Raw genomic sequence first — 17,380 nt, forward strand, 5'->3', positions numbered from 1 at the left:
TCTTGAGAAGAAGATTTTTAAAAATTTTTCCTATATATTTCAATGTAAAACTTGGATTCCCTATTGTGGCCCCGCCCTACCCCCGGGGGTCATGATTTTAACAATTTAGAATCTACACTACCCAAGGATGCTTTTACATAAGTTTCAGCTTTTCTGGCCAGTGGTTCTTGAGAAAAAGATTTTAAAAGATTTTTTCCTATATTTTTCAATGTAAAACTTGGATTCCCTATTGTAGCCCCGCCCTACCCCTGGGGGTCATGATTTTAACAATTTAGAATCTACACTACCAAAGGATGCTTCCACGTAAGTTTCAGCTTTTCTGGCCAAGTGGTTCTTGAGAAGAAGATTTTTAAAGATTTTTCCTATATATTTCAATGAAAAACTTGGATTCCCTATTGTGGCCCTCCCTACCCCCTGGGGTCATGATTTTAACAATTTAGAATCTACACTACCAAAGGATGCTTTCACGTAAGTTTCAGCTTTTCTGGCCAAGTGGTTCTTGAGAAGAAGATTTTTAAAGATTTTTCCTATATATTTCAATGTAAAACTTGGATTCCTTATTGTGGCCCCTCCCTACCCCCGGGGGTCATGATTTTAACAATTTAGAATCTACACTACCCAAGGATGCTTCCACGTAAGTTTCAGCTTTTCTGGCCAAGTGATTCTTGAGAAGAAGATTTTTAAAGATTTTTCCTATATATTTCAATGTAAAACTTGGATTCCCTATTGTGGCCCCGCCCTACCCCCGGGGGTCATGATTTTAACAATTGAGAATCTACACTACCCCAGGATGCTTCCACATAAGTTTCAGCTTTTCTGGCCCGGTGGTTCTTGAGAAGAAGATTTTTTAATGACCCCACCCTATTTTTGTCTTTTCTTGATTATCTCCCCTTGTAAGGGGACTTGGCCCTTTATTTTAATAATTTAAACTCCCATTCATCCAGGGATACTTTGTACCAAGTTTGGTTAAAATTGGCCCAGTGGTTCTTGAGAAGAAGTCGAAAATGTGAAAAGTTTACAGACGGATGGACGGACAGACGGACGGACGACGGACAACGGGTGATCAGAAAAGCTCACTTGAGCTTTCAGCTCAGGTGAGCTAAAAAGGGAGTGGCTCTTCATCTGAGCAAACTTGAATCCCTTTTATCAAAAAATATTCTGGACCAAGTTTGATTAAAATTGACCTAGTAATTCTGAAGAAGAAAATCTGAAAAGTTTAAAACAATGACAATGCAAACAAATGAATTCTGATCAGAAAAGCCTTTGGCTCAGGTGAGCTGATAATGAAGGCACCATAAAATGGGAGTACATGCTGTCACAATTTACAGTTGTACACATGGGGCATCAAAGGAACAGTTCACATAATGAAAGTTGTAAAGGAAATTGATTTAAAATTTAATGCTGGTCTTTAGCATAAAATAGTATATATATACTGGTATGACTATATATTCAAGTGTCATGGTAATATAACTCTGACCTTTCAACTGTATCTATGAATATATGGATATCATAGACTTAATTTGTTCTTTCAATAACCTCAGAAATCTTATATGGCACATGCTAGTCAACAGTAAACACTTTAAAACACAATAAGGTTGTTAAGCTCTTAAAAAGGTTGTTGATAAAATATTTTTTTTTAAATAAATGACACTTTGGGTTGTAGTAATTAAATATTTTAACATAAGGTTGCTATCAACTTCATTGATGTCGGGGGGGGGGGGGGGGGGGGGGGGGAGGGGGGATAGGTAAATAAACTATACCAGCAAACAAGTAGTTATCATATAGCAAAATAAATATATCTTTTAAAATATAAGTAAAAAATATCACTTTTCTTGAGAATTTTTAAAATACACCTATCATAAAATTATTGTTTTTTTTACTATCATTAATATAATATTCCCATTTATAGTCAAGAACTGCATAGATTTTCAATATATTTGTAAGGGATTTACAATGTGTTCAGCAGTAGGTCTTCTTTTGTTAACTGTACCACTCCCGTGAACGATGGACTGCCTTCTCCCACTGTACAAATCTGTCCTTGTATGCTGGCCAGGCATCTTTTTCTGCTGTAAACACAGTCTCTGATTCACGGATTTCTCTCAATTCCGACTTATTCTTCCATATCCCTAAATCACGCAGAGGGGAAAAATTTTCAAAATATATGATGATGTACACTGAAAGGCATTTAAGGATCAATGTGCGTGTTTCTAGTATTTTTTACTAATATCAGCATCCAGACAAAAAAAAATTATTTATAAAACTTTCTGTGTCATAAATAAAGATTTTCAATACTGTGAACTTCAACAAGTTTTTTTGCAGTTACAGGATAAATGTTCAAGAAATCTGCAAGGAGAGGGAAAATTTTGCTGTAAACTACTACATGTATTCATTTCTGTACATTGACAGCAAAGCCATCTTAAGTCCAAACAAAAAAAATGGAAAAGAAAATTGGTATATTCTTTAATGGAAAAAAAAAGCAAAAAGCAGCTGCAAAGAAAAAAATCATTGACTTTTAATTTTTTTTTACCAAATGACAAGGTATTCCAAGAGATGAAATATTACATTGGTTTAATTTCACATTGGTAATTTTTTATCCAAAGTAACATTATTATATATATGACTGCATAGTAAAACTTGGTTATAAAAACGTCACTGGAACCTTGAATTTTAATTCCTCATTAGTGAATTTCTTTTTATCCATATAAAGAACATAGTGAATGTAAAATGTTTCCTTTAACTGAAATTTCCTTATAAGCAAGTTCTTCATAACCAAATTTCACTGTACATGTAAGCATGAGCTTTTTATTCTTCCTGTTAGTCAAATAAAACTTAACACCATGAGAAGTGAAATTTTCAAATATGAAAAATAAAAGTGGAACAAAATTATTCCAGTTAATAAATATACAGATAAATACCTTTCGCTAGCCCAGCTAGGAATGCTGCCCCTAGACTTGTCATGTTGGCCCTCTGTTTGGCTCTATCTATTGTCTGATTGGTGAAGTCTGCAATCATCTGCATTAGGAAATCATTATTGCACACACCCCCATCTGCCCTGAAAGAAACATCTCAGATGTATTTTTCATTAAAAAGCATGTTTTTGAGCAATATATCCTTGATGTAATTACACAGTAGTCTTTTAAAGCCATAATTGAAGATATCCTCAGACGGTGTGTAGTACTCGTAGAGTAGTTTTTGTTTGACATGCAATGTAGTTGTACAGTAGTAAATATATTGTTATAAATAGGTTTTTTTTATATAAATATGTAATATCTTAATGTTTTTCATAAATATCTATAGAATGGTAATCATTAGTGTAGTTATTACAAATAAAATATAAACAGCTTAAATTGATTCTAGTTTTACACTCTGTGTAATTCAATTTGTTAAATATGTATATTTCTGCATGCAACTTTTTCAGAATGATGCAATTAAATAGAAACCCCATCAAAACTATTTTAAAACTAGTGGGTATTGTTTTTTTTTTTACAAAAAAACACATGTCTCCCCTTCTTTACCAACATTAACGAGTGCAAATATATGATCAGGGTCAAAAATAATAATGCAGTGCATCTCAACTCAAATTCTGTGTACAAAATTTCAAGTCTTCATGTCAAACGGATCTCAAGTAATGGTCTGGTCGTGTTTTTCTTAATTTGACCTTGAAGAAAGTGGTCAAGGTCAAATATTTTGATGCAGTGCATTTAGTCTTAATGTTGTCTTTCCTTGTCCCAAGTTTGAAATCCTAATGTCAAAAAGTTCTCAAGTTATGACCTAGACTATATTTTCATGTAAACGACTGACCTTGACTTTATTAATAGGTTAAGGTGAAAAAATGTTGCCATTCACCCTTCCTCTATACCACCTCTCCATGTTCCAAGTTTGAAGTCTTAATGTCAGGGTTCTCTAGTTATGGTCTAGTCATGTTTTCTCTATTTGACCTTGAAGAAAGGGGTCAAGGTCAAAATTTTGAAACGTTGCATCTTGTAACAATGTCTTCTTTCTATGTTACAAGTTTGAAGTCCTAATATCAAAGGGTACTCAAGCTAAGGCCTGGACTCTATTTTGATGTAAAAGATTGACCTTGACATTATAATAATTGGATCAAGGTCAAAAATTTTGGTGGCATGCATCCCTCCTTCATACCACTTCTGCATGTTCCATGTCTGAAGTCTTTATAACAAAGGATTCTTAAGTAATGGTCTAATCAAGTTTTTACCCTATTTGACCTTGAAGAAGAAAAGAGGTCAAGGTAAAAAATTTTGGTGTGTTGCATCTTGTATCAATGTCTTCTTTCTCTGTTACAAGTTTGAAGTCCTAATATCAAAGGGTACTCAAGCTATGGTTTGGACTCTATTTTGATGTAAAAGATTGACCTTGACCTTATAATAATTGAATCAAGGTCAAAAATTTTGGTGGCATGCATTCCTCCTTTATACCACCTCTGCATGTTCCAAGTTTGAAGTCTTAATGTCAAAAGGTTCTCAAGTTATGGTCAAATCGTGTTTTTTCCCTATTTGACCTTGAAGGCAGAAATGGGTCAAGGTCAAAATTCTAATGCAGTGCATTTTGTCTCAAGGTCTTCTTCCTATGTTACAAGTTTGAAGTCCTAATATCAAAGGAATCTCAAGTTATGGGCTGAACTCTATTTTGAATTAAAAGATTGACCTTGACCTTATAAATAGGTCAAGGTCAAAATGTTGGTGGCGTGCACTCCTTCTCAATGTCATCTATCTATGTTCCAAGTTTGAAGTCTTAATGTCAAAGGGTATTAAAGTTACGGCCTGGACAAAATTTGGATGAAGAAGAAGAAGAAGAAAATCAATAAAAACAATATGTCTCCCCTGGAAGGGGAGACATAATACGAGACTGACAGACTCCTCTGAACAAGGAAAGTAACTTTAATAAATATAAAAACTGAAAAAATACCTGTACATGTACCATTTCTGGGCAAAAAAAAACAACATAGACTTAATTAAATCTATGATTTCCACATAATATACAAGAACATGTAATGTAACACACTTAAGGGGCTGAGTGGGGTTTTCATTGCACAATACTTCACACAGCATAGTAAAATAAAGCGTATTTACTCTTTTAAAGCAACTATTTTTACATAATTTATGAAATGTAACAATTTTAGGAAATCTCAGGTTAAAAAATCTAATTACATTTTTAAATAACTGATTTTTTAAATGATTTTTCAAAGGATGGGTAGATAGACGTCGTACATGTAATAGTTGTGTTTTTGACGTTACGAATAACCGAAGTTCTTTAAGCGGGGTCAATAATTATGTCATAAAATTAAAAGTATGAAATAGATGTTCTTGAAATTTCAAGCATAGGAAATTGAGAATCTCACAATCATTTTCATTATTTTTTATTTAAATCTGTATACAAAGTATCTGTCAAGTTTTGTTGTACTCCATAAAAACAGGAAAATATCATGAATTTCGACATTTTGAGATGCCTCCTCTGGAAACCAGATGGTATAATTTTGTGTTTCTTACATAAAATGTACAATATAGTATTACCCTTCAAATAATATAATTTGAGCAAAATATCTATAGTAGCATTTGTATAATTTGCTCTGAAGTACAAAAAAATGGTAATTTCCTATGTAATTCTATTAGTAAATGAACCTGTATTTTGAGATGGTCCCCAAAAAATAAGCAGACGGTAGATTTTCACTAAATTTGGCATGTATTCTGAAGTCAATGTAAGGTACATATGGTGTAAAATTAAAGAGTTTCTCTATAGTAGTTTTCACACAATAAAACCCCAGTCGGCTCCCTTGAATTTAAAATGTGGAGTTTCTACCTGATATGGGACAGAGGAATTTTGGTCTCTGATAAGATGGTTTCATAGAGTAATTTAACCCTGAATGCCAAGTTTTCTAGGAGTGCTCGGACTATGTGAGCTTTGGTTGTGGTGGGTTTCAACCCAATCAGAGTAGTCACTGCTTTATCATCATTAATAGGGGCCTGAAAAAAAATTTACAGAAAATATCATAAACTTAAGTAATTATATATGTACAGTGACATGGATTCAAATATAGAACATGTACAGTGTATATAATTTCTGCCAATGCATGAGCTCATATTACCGGTATTTATGTGTCGTGCTCCCAACAGTGTAAACTTCAAGCAAGATAAAGCAAATTTTTTTTTTACCCTCGACTTGTAGCAGTGCAGGCATGGTCATTCCTACCTGTAATCCACTGAAGGCTCCAACAAAATAGACCCCGTCACTATCTACAAACAGGGCATGAAAACAAAGTTACATCACAACAAAGTACTGGTACACCTTACAACAAACATACAGTACTGACAATACAAGTTTTTGTTTCAATTCTTCTCTGCACTACAGCCTACATTAGGGACAACTTGGTCTTCACTAAATTCTACATCAGGGAGACAGGGACACAACAATCAAAATATTGTTTCATCAAACTGTTAGTACAGATGCTTCCACAATCTAAGCCATTTCACTTTAATCAATTTCTTTGAAACTATAATGCTATAGGTACTAATTCCTTTTGCTTTACACTGTTGATGTATACAAAACAAGTTAACAGGAATACAGAAATACAGTAAAACACGCTTATAATGAAGTGTCAGGGATGGACAATTTTGCTTCGTTATAAGCCTAATTCATTAAAGCTGTTCATGTTAAAATATAATTTAAAGTTGCACAAAATGAAAATTACTTCACTGTAAGCATCAATTCATTATAAGCGTGTTCATTCTATAAGCGTGTTTTAGCTGTAACATGTTCTGAACTTACCTGGGACACTTTCCGCTATTTTAGCTGTGTCTCCTACATCATCCACAAAACCTATGAAATTGTAAATACAAATAAAGTGAGTTTTACTCTTAAAGTACTGTATAAAACAAAAGTTTCACTTCAAGTCTGGGTAGATACTCATCATAAGTAAGCATTAAATTTTATTTTCCTAACTTATTTCACTTTACCTAATGATTTTGCCCATTCTATGATGGAGCCAGTGTCTGTTATGCTCCCCTCTGCTACAAATGTTGTCTCATTTCCTATTTTCCAACCCACTATAGGATAAAGCCCTAAAAGATAAATAAAGTCCATCTAAAATTTATATAGAATAAAGTCCTAAAAAAGTAAATAAAGTCCATCTAAAGTTTATATAGAATAAAGTCCTAAAAAAGTAAATAAAGTCCATCTAAAGTTTATATAGAATAAAGTCCTAAAAAAGTAAATAAAGTCCATCTAAAGTTTATATAGGATAAAGTCCTAAGAAAGTAAATAAAGTACATCTTAAGTTTATATAGGATAAAGTCCTAAAAAAGTAAATAAAGTCCATCTAAAGTTTATATAGGATAAAGTCCTAAGAAAGTAAATAAAGTACATCTAAAGTTTATATAGGATAAAGTCCTAAAAAAGTAAATAAAGTCCATCTAAAGTTTATATAGGATAAAGTCCTAAAAAAGTAAATAAAGTCCATCTAAAGTTTACATCAGACTTCTCTGTATTTCTAAAACAATTTCAAGAAATGTTCCACAGAATGCCAGTTCAGGACTTTGATCTTCTAGAAAGAACATTGTTTAGATTCTTCTTTTACCTCCAATAGAGGCATGAGGTGTGTCTCCACAATTCAAATCAAGAAAAGTCCCTGTTCCCATGGTGCATTTGATGTCTCCAACTTCAAAACAGCACTCCCCAAACAATGCCCCAGTTTGATCAGAAACCTACATGATAAGAAGGATCACTGTTAACCCCTATGCATACATGAAGTAATGTAGATTCCTTATTTTTCGCGAGTACTTATTTTCGCGAAATGGCTCTTTGACGTCAAATCGTGAGAACAATAATTCGCAAGTGGACGGTTGATCAAGAGATTTTACACTGATTTCAGCACCATAAAAATAAAAGCAAGGAATTTTATTTCGTGAGGCGTGCTTTACGTGATAATTAATTTCTCGCGTACATTTAGGAATGTACAGTATTGTTCCTCTCAGAAATTAGAATGTGTTTCTGAATTTGAAAACACTATTGACCACTAGCTGACAAAGTCAAAAAGGGCCTGCAGTTTGTTTTTTTTATCAATAATTTTGACCTTGCAGAGCAAGTGGCTTCAAAATTTATAGGGATCCTTTTCAATTGTGAAATGAATATTAATTAAGCTAGGCTTCATATGTATTTAAAATTTTGTATCAAGCATTTTAAAATGGGCTTTTTTGAAAATATTCCATTTAGAATTGATCTTGACCTTTGAAATCAAAAGATTCTCCTCCATTCTTGATTATATATAAAGTAACCTGAGGCACATGGGCCACAATGCTCACCAGAGTTACTTTAGCCCCGCTGTTCAGAAGATTGTTAAAAGATTTTTTATATTCTTTTGAAAAATAAATACTTACTACTGCAGTAATGGGAATGGCTGCCCCAAATATTGCTGGATCTGTGGTTCCAAAATCTCCACTACAGCAATAAAAAAAATGAGCAACAGTTCATACCATGATAAACTAACCTATTATGCAAGTAATTACATAAGCAGCCCACACATACAAAGTACCATGTATTTACTATTTAAAAACTATTATATAATCAACCTGCACATAAAAAGTACAATGTATTTACTATTTAAAAACTATTATATAATCAACCTGCACATAAAAAGTACAATGTATTTACTATTTAAAACTGTGAGTGGGTTAAACCAGAAGTATCTGAGGAGACTCTAACTCTACTGGCGTGTACTTATAATAAAGATTTCAAAGATATATCTTAGTATAGGCTTCTTGAATGTGTACCATGTCTAATTGAAATCCGACCAAAACTGTAGGGGGAGTAATGTTTTGTAAGAACTTCACACTCAGGAATTTCTTTTTGTAGTATAACATGGCAACATGAATTGCCAAAATCAAAATATCTAAATATAGAATTATTTATTTAGTCTACATGTGTACCAAGTCTTATTCAAATCAAATTTAACTGTAGGAGGAATAACATTTTGAAAGAATTACATACTAGATATTTCTGTTTTTAATAACCAGGGCAACACCATTTGTCATAATCAAGCCAGAACTGTTGGAGGAGTAGCATTTTAAAAAGAATTTCCAAGAATTTTCTATTTTCAGTATTATGGCAACATAATTTGCCAAAATCAAAAACTGATGTATAGAATGTATATGCATCTTAGTATAATCTACTTATATTATGCACCAAGTCTTACTGAAGTCAGACTAAAACTGTGGAAGGAATAGCATTTTGAAAGAATTTCCTTTTTAGTAACCATGGTGACATCATTTATCAAAATCAAAACCCATAAATAGAATGATGTATCTTAGTGTAGTCTACTTGTGTACCAAGTTTTAATGAAATTGGACCAAAACTGTATGGGGAGTAGTGTTTTGAGAAAAAAAACTGCTTACAGACAGACGGACAGACAGACACCTACGGTTGTCCCTAAGACCCAGGGGCCAGGGAAATTCCCCGCCTATAATGATGTAATCCCCCAGTTATTCTGGTATTCCCCCTCAACTCCCTGTTGGGGGAGGAACCCCAAACCCCTTTCTACCTCTTTAATGTTTCTTGCTATTTCAATTCTTAGGGAAAACCCTGGACACCTTACAATTGCATAAGCTCCAGTAGAGCTAACAAAAAAATCATTAGTCCTGCAAAAATTACAATAAATTTAATTTTGAAATATTTCAAAACTGGATTTTTTACAGGACATATACACAGACTTCTCTTCTTACAATGTAAACACTGAGCCCCTTTCTTACTGTTAATACCTGGTGTCTCGGATCTCAGGTAAAATTTCCATAGGAATGTTCAACAAGTTACATACAATGGTGCTCCATTCAAACTGAAAACAAAACATATGCATACATATTATGAACACTGTCAGATGTATGTACAAATCAGTGCAGCTATAGTTAGATAACATGGTTATATTGAAAGGATGAAAGTTTGACAATTTCAATATTTTAGAAACATGACGAGTGAAAACTTTAACAGTGCTCTTTAACAAGAATGTCAAGGTTGATGAATGGAAACTTTGACGTTTTTTCACTCATTCTGCAATTTCGTCAACATTTCCATGTCATCAAAGTTTCCGCTTTTCCAGTAGCATAAAAGGCTTTCAAGAACAAACTACGTGCAAGTCTTTTTTACAGTGCATTATTGTTAACACTGAAAATAATTTCAGAACATTATATAGTTTTAGTCAGGTATATCTAACTGTCAATCTTGAATACAACAGTTTTATCAAATTATTAACAAGGCTGCAAATATTAAATCTAATTTGCTGACATTGTGTGACAATACAAAGAGTAGGTTTTTTATTATAGAATTTAACGTCTCTCTTTTTGACATAATATACAGATTGAACTTTGGTATCTCAAACACTGATATCTCAAATACTATGGATATGTAGAAGTGATCTGGGAGTACAACCCCTTATTCTTTAAGTATTTTACCCTGGTTATCTTGAATCCTTGGATATCTCGAAGTTTTTCTTAGTCCCATTGAGTTTGAGATAACGAGGTTTGACTGTACTTAAGGTAAAAGAACAAATGACATACCTGGTAGGGATCAAACAGCCCTGTTCCACTTGCACAGGAGTAGTCAGTCACTATAAGCTTTTCTTTTGTCAATTTATATAACAACCATGTTTCTATACAACCTAGGCACACCTCATTTACAGCTAACTTGGCTCTCAGCTACATGGAAAATAGAATTTTTCAAATACATGTGTATTCATTTTTGTATGAGTGAAAAAAAGCATTAACTGTTACCTACAAATTGTTTCTTAATCAGTTCAGTGTACTAAAGATACATGTATTTTGCTAACAATCCAATAAAATTCAATATGCACGTACATGTGTATATTAAATATGCATGTATATGTATATTAAATTTCAGAACATGTAAAACTACTAGTACCTGAAAAATTATGAATCAGCATGATCAGGTATCAATTTTTATTTCTTCATATTTTAGTACAGTAAATTCAGTTTACACAGAGATAAAAAACTATGAGATATCATTGACAAATTTCACAAACATACCTTGTTTGAAATTACAATTTTTAAAGTAAAAACACAGATAAGACTATATATTTTTTCCTGATTCCTTGATTCTCTTTTTTTGTGACCTAAGTTTATTTGCTTAAGCTTAGACACAAAATTTTGATTTTGCATCCCAACATAAGTGTAAAACTCTGGAAGGGATATAAAACAAATAAACAAACAATTTTAGCATCTGGTATTACACTATTACAAGTACATGTACAGTTAACTTCATTATCTCGAACACCAGGACATTGGCAGTCCCAACAACTTTTTTTGTCTGTATTTCACCCTCATTATCTCAATTCCTTGGATATCTCGAAGTTTAATCTTGGTCCCATCAAGTTCGAGATAACAAGGTTCCACTGTACTTCACAGATTAGGGAATTATATTTTTTTTATGCAGTTTATGACCTTACCTCTTCCACATTTTCTAAAACCCAGATCAACCTCATTGTAACCTAAAAGAGAGAGAAATGACAGAATCATTTTTTACTGTCCATTCAATGCATCACGTACCTTTCAACTTTCTGTTTAATTCAAACTTACAGTATGTAAATCTAAAATACATGTATATTAAAAATTCTTTCTACATTATAAAATTCTGAGAGGATTGTAAACTAATGCACAATCATAAAAACATGTACAAAAGTTGATCAGTAAATTCAATTTTTTTCTTCTACAAGTAAAAAGAAAGCCACAAATTATGAGGGATTTAGGTATGCTAAGAATGGCCAATGGAAATCACTACAAACTACTGTACAAAGTACTGGACTTCAATGAAACACTTTTAAACTGAAAATGACAGAGTTTAAATTGAATATATGCATACAGATTTCCTTCAGATGTTTATCAAAAAGGGGAAAAAATGATTAAATGGCAGCGTCTCACCTGCTGTGACATGAATTTCAGTACACTTGCTGACAAGAACCTTTTCTGTCTGGTGAACATGTGTAGAATTGAGGAACCATTATTTAAAGCCTGAAAATTTAAAAATTCACATGTAGTACAGTAAAACATAGTTATAGCAAAAATTCAAAATACTTATAATTCATTATAATATTCAAGGCTAATTCATAATTAACACTTAAGAAACTGAATTGTACACTTAATGGATATAGTGAGTTAAGTTTATAACGATTAACAAAATTTTTCATCACTGGCCCTTTACTATAAGCATATTTTACTGTAGACGGTCGACAGTAACATAAATCTAAAAATAAACAGCAAATTATTAACTCCAGAAAAAGGAATTTCCAAGGAAATATGCATATTAAATACATAGAAAGTTCATGAACTTGCCTTCATTCTTAATGAATTATTCCAGCTTTTGACAATGTTCCTAGATCTCAAGTCTTGCCAAGTTATGAAGTTGTGAAATGGTTTTCCAGTTGTTCTACGAAAAATTGTCAAGGAATTAATTATTAATTAACCTTTCTATGAGATAGAAATAATTTTCCCCAAAAAATGGATTCATAGAATATCAAACAAAATCTGTTGTAAAAAGTGTGTTAGCATAATTTTAAATGCAATAAAAAAAAAACTGCAGGAAAAGAATGAAACTTTCACACATTAAAAATAATTTATGATATGCTTATAACATAATTCATCATTGTACATGTATCAATTTTGAAAATGTACAATAATCTTTTTTTAAAGCAAAGTTTGAGTCAAAACTCTTATATTTTCTTATTTCTATCAAATAGGAAATTATTCTGATTTATGACATTTAATGTAACTTTGTCAAAATCAAAATACATACCTCATCTTATCATAAATTTTTATCTGCATTACATTATCAGAAAATTTAACGTAAATCAAGCAATATGCCACTTCTCTTGTCCTGGACACGTATATATGATCAAAAAAAAAATTTTTAACCTAAAAACGATCAGCTTTTATTAAAGGGGCCTAGACACAGATTTGAAGTTAATATTTTCTCAAATGCTCTGTACAATATCATGACTTATAGCATTTCACACAGAAATATAATAAAAGCATGTTCAGAAACTTATTTTATCTGGAAATTATTGAAACTACAAATTCTGGTACGCATTTGATTGACACATATCCTTGCACTTTCACAAAGTGAACTTTATCCTTAATACTGAAGAAAAGTAGAAATCTTGTTGTGTATGAATGAAAAATATTAAAACTATAATCCTTAAAATTCAGAGTATAGAAATGTGAGAAAGCAAAACCAACTCACCAGTATTGTCAGTCCGTACTCAGTGATGTGTGCAGAGTTTAACAAGTTGAACACACCCAGTGAAACCTAAACATTAACAATAACAGAGTTTGTGCCCTATTTACAAAAACATTTATGTTTCACCGGGTTATAAAGGACAAAGTTTACGTTGTGAAAGTATTTCCGTGTGAAATGCTATAAAACATTATATTATACAGAAAATTTGAGAAAATATTAACTTCCTTAACTCCTTTAAGGAGCATACATGTAAATGGGCCTTACTTCCTCTTTCTTATTTCAAGCTCTGACACCAGTGTATACCTTCAGTTTTATAGAAACCAAATTGTACTAAACTTGAATTAAAACCAACCTGTCCCAGGTTAGGAATGTGTTTCTCTGTGTTGTTATACCCATACAAGCCACATCATGGACAGATATTCCTGCGGCTAGAGGAAGAGAAGACATAACGCATGTAATATATTGATAACATTAAAACTGTACAATATGTACATTTCATAATACAGTTGAATTTCATTATCTAGATTACTGATATCTTGAATACCATGGATATGCGATTTGGAAGTCCTAACTACTTTATCTATATTGTATTTCAAACTTGATATCTTGAATCATTCGATTATCTAAATTTTTTTTTGGGGGGGGGGGGGGGGAGGGGAGGAGGGGGGTTACTAAGTTCCAGATAATAAGGGTTGCCAGTGTTGAAAGAATCTGATGTATTCAAAAATTAAATTTGTTTAAATTACAATGGATAATATAACTAGATATCGTTCAAATGGTGACCATCTCAAAGGGCCCTGCTTTTAGCAAAGGACATTAGGATGAAAGGCTGTATTTTGAGTTTGACCTTTGACCTTTGACTTAAATCTTCACCCATAGGCACTATTTGAATGATGTATGAGCAAGATGGGGCAAAGGTTCATATACAGGTTACATATTCCCATGTTTGATCCCGTATGTATGGTTCCACCCTACCTTCTACACTATTTCAGGAAGCTGCCTCACAAGTTTCATTTTTTCTGACCCAGTGGTTCTCAAGAAGCACACACAAGCTCTCTATGGGTGAATTGTTGGCCAGTTGGGCCAAGGTGAGAGAAAATATGCTAAGGACAAGGATTTTACATAAAGAAATCTGCTATGACCTTGAACTTTAATGTAGAAAATTAGTTCCAGGTCATTGCACACCCCTATTCCACAAGAACTTTAGGGGTAAAATTTGAGCAAGACTGAAACAAAGGGATAGAAAATATGCTCTAGGCAATGATTTTACACAGATGTGTTTTTTGACCTTGACCCTTGAATATGAAAATTGGTTCAAGTTCATGACACAACCTCTACCCCAGGTACTCCATGGGTTAAGTATGATCCAAATTGGGGCATGGGGAGAGAAAATATTCTCAAATGATTTTGGATGGACAGATGGACAGACATGGATCGACTGATCACTAGAGGGCACTAGCAGAGCGGGGTCCTAATAATATACATTAACACTACACATTATGTTGGGAAAAAAAAATTAACCTCTAATGGACTCTTTGATACTGTCTATGACTTGTTTAACCAGGAGATCGGGGTCCATCTCAAACCATCCAGGCTGAGGATGAAGAAGTTGTATCTAAAAATAATTTTTTGAAATAAAACACTTGAATGAAAAAAGTTCAGATAATGAAAATCTGAAACATTTTCCACATATAGTTGCACATAAGCTTCTTCATCTACAATGATAATTAAAATTATTAATTGTGTATCTTTCATGGGCTTAGAAGATTCAGAAATTTTCAAAATATTTTCCTAACATCAAAGTATACACAATTACTCTGTCTTATATACATGTAAGGATGGTAAGAAATCTAGATCATAATTTTCAGTGAACTTGCAGGAGAAAAAAGTATGTCGCATGCATTATCCTTATTCCAAAACTCCCAGTTTATTAAACTGGATGCATAAATAGATATGCAAGATTGTAATTAAATGACCTTTTGGTCATTCTAAATCATATCCCATTATTTTCAAGATTTGATGTATTTAATCTCAGAGACTGTCTGTGAATGGCAGGGTACATAAGGGGTGTGGAAAATTGCTAATGACCAGAATCAGGATTTTTTCATGGGAGGAGAAATCTTTATTCAATGAAAAGCCAAAAAAAAATTCAAAGAAAAAAAGAAAATTCTATGGTTTAGGTCCACGCAACTCCTCCCTTCCCCTCTGTTTTCAAAAATGACGTGTCTCACCCTTTTACTGCTGGCCCCTTTTATGTTTCCTTGTTTGTTGTAAATATGACTTCGTAAACTGGTGGTACCAATATCCACTGCCAACACAAATTTCTCCACCCCTTCAGATCCACCACTACTGCCATTCTCATTGTCTGCTGTTGGAGAGTCCATACGAAGTACTTTCTGTAGGGAAAGACATAAAAATATACAGATTGAAAATAAGGAAAACCTTTGTTTGTTTAATAATATTATATGCATCCATTTTCCATTGTTATTTTACTTAGGTTTAAAATTCAGAAAACATCTTAATTTCTCATTGCCTTTTTGCCTGTTGTCAAAAACTCCAAACGAAGTACTTTCTGCAGGAATAGACTCGAAGATAAAGACTAAAAAAAGTTTCACAGTAAAATATGCACCCAATATTTATTGTTCTATACATTTATCTTTAAATCTCCTCATTTCTAAGCTAAATTAATTATTACAGATGTTCTAGATCAAGAATACCTGGGTTAAAAGACTAAACGTGAAAAAAAAATCCCAAATTCAAGAAAATGAGATACATTAACTAATTCAGTAAGAAGAAAGATGTACCATATTCTGTAGCTACCTGTAAAAGTGATTTTCATTTTTGTCTGCTTAGGGTTCATTTTTGTTCTTGTGTTCTTTATTTGTAAACAATCCAGGCATGATGTCCAAATTAGCCAAGAGAAAATGCATGCAACCCATCAGAGTGATCAGTTTAAAACCCGAGTTATTACATGTACCGGTATATCCCTCATACAACTACTTCTGCTCCCCTGACATAAGGCATAAGTATAGTTTTAATGATATGATGTGTTTGGGTTTTTCCCACTTTCATTTTTATTTATCAAAAAGTCAAAGTGAAGAATATGTTGCTGTTGGTAAAGAATAGAAACTTTTTTATGATGATATAGCATAGAAATTTAAGCTTGTGTATCTATTATGTAACCAGTATTAATAATTAAGGATGCAATGAATGATGCATCAATTAAGCAAGTGTTAAGTGATAGATTATCCCATGCAGTCTTACTAGAACAGATTTTAGTTTTTCGATCATTATTAACATATAAAATACAGCTGACTTTTGATCTTAATGGGTCATCTCTCCAGTTTCTCTGTTTTTATGGAAACAAAAGCTGGATGTATTCATCATTTCTGGGGTCCAATATGAAGCAAAAATTATGTGATCTATATAGGGCACGTTCAGTCAAGACATCATGTACACGTTTTTGAAGTTAAAAGGTATTTTTCTTTTCTCTGGTCCTTATTATTTTGCAAATTTTGTTTTGGATCAGATCTATCTAAGAACCTTTTCAATAATAGCAAGTTGGACTAGTAAATTTAAATGTTATCATGGCAAGTAGTTCATTTATTTAATTCTTACTTCTTTATGATTAATGTCAGAAAAACAGAAATGGTGGATCATAACTGCAACATTATTTAGTGAAATGTGCCCCTGATAAGTAAAACCTATAAACCCTAGAGCCTTGATCAGCTGTAGATCACTAGACAGAAGATTCCTCGCCATGCTTTGTGCAATCTTAATAATTGCACATGTTCATTTATGTGTGATTAATGACATATAATATAAATGATGCTTACATGAATAAAACTTTCTCGGTGTTTATCTTCCATCTATATCTTCATCCTGTGAAACACTCTTTATCAAACGAAAAGAAATATAATCTTATCACCGTAATCACGTTTGAACAATGAATCATTGTTGGACATTTTGATTGTCACATGACCTCGAACACTGCCATCTACGATGCGACGTTTTGGCGCGAAAATTTGGTAGGGTTCTCTTCTATCCACCTCTTTATAAGAAAAAAATATTATGACAAGACTGAAAGTCACTCATGTCACTCTTAGGTTTTAATCAAAAATGATCTTTA

At 32.7% G+C, this 17,380-nt stretch overlaps 1 protein-coding gene across 1 annotated transcript; it reads right to left on the minus strand.

Moving 5' to 3' along the window:
* Positions 1–1,762: 1,762 nt before the first annotated feature.
* On the minus strand, positions 1,763–17,176 carry LOC133176501 (putative glycerol kinase 5). Its single transcript, XM_061311618.1, has 17 exons — positions 17,088–17,176; positions 15,483–15,647; positions 14,773–14,866; positions 13,604–13,679; positions 12,348–12,441; positions 11,937–12,026; positions 11,465–11,506; positions 10,560–10,697; positions 9,768–9,841; positions 8,391–8,451; positions 7,592–7,718; positions 6,972–7,076; positions 6,784–6,834; positions 6,208–6,251; positions 5,818–5,981; positions 2,916–3,052; positions 1,763–2,126 (listed from the first exon to the last, which is right to left on the minus strand). Exons 1-17 carry the CDS (start codon positions 17,118–17,120, stop codon positions 1,981–1,983), a joined length of 1,641 nt encoding a protein of 546 aa, XP_061167602.1. The 5' UTR covers positions 17,121–17,176; the 3' UTR covers positions 1,763–1,980.
* Between the last annotated feature and the right edge of the window lie 204 nt (positions 17,177–17,380).

The sequence above is a fragment of the Saccostrea echinata genome, unplaced genomic scaffold, assembly GCF_033153115.1.
Source record: "Saccostrea echinata isolate AGI-Se365-2 ecotype Australia unplaced genomic scaffold, CSIRO_AGI_Sech_v1 ptg000076l, whole genome shotgun sequence".
In the NCBI taxonomy this organism is placed as follows: domain Eukaryota; kingdom Metazoa; phylum Mollusca; class Bivalvia; order Ostreida; family Ostreidae; genus Saccostrea; species Saccostrea echinata.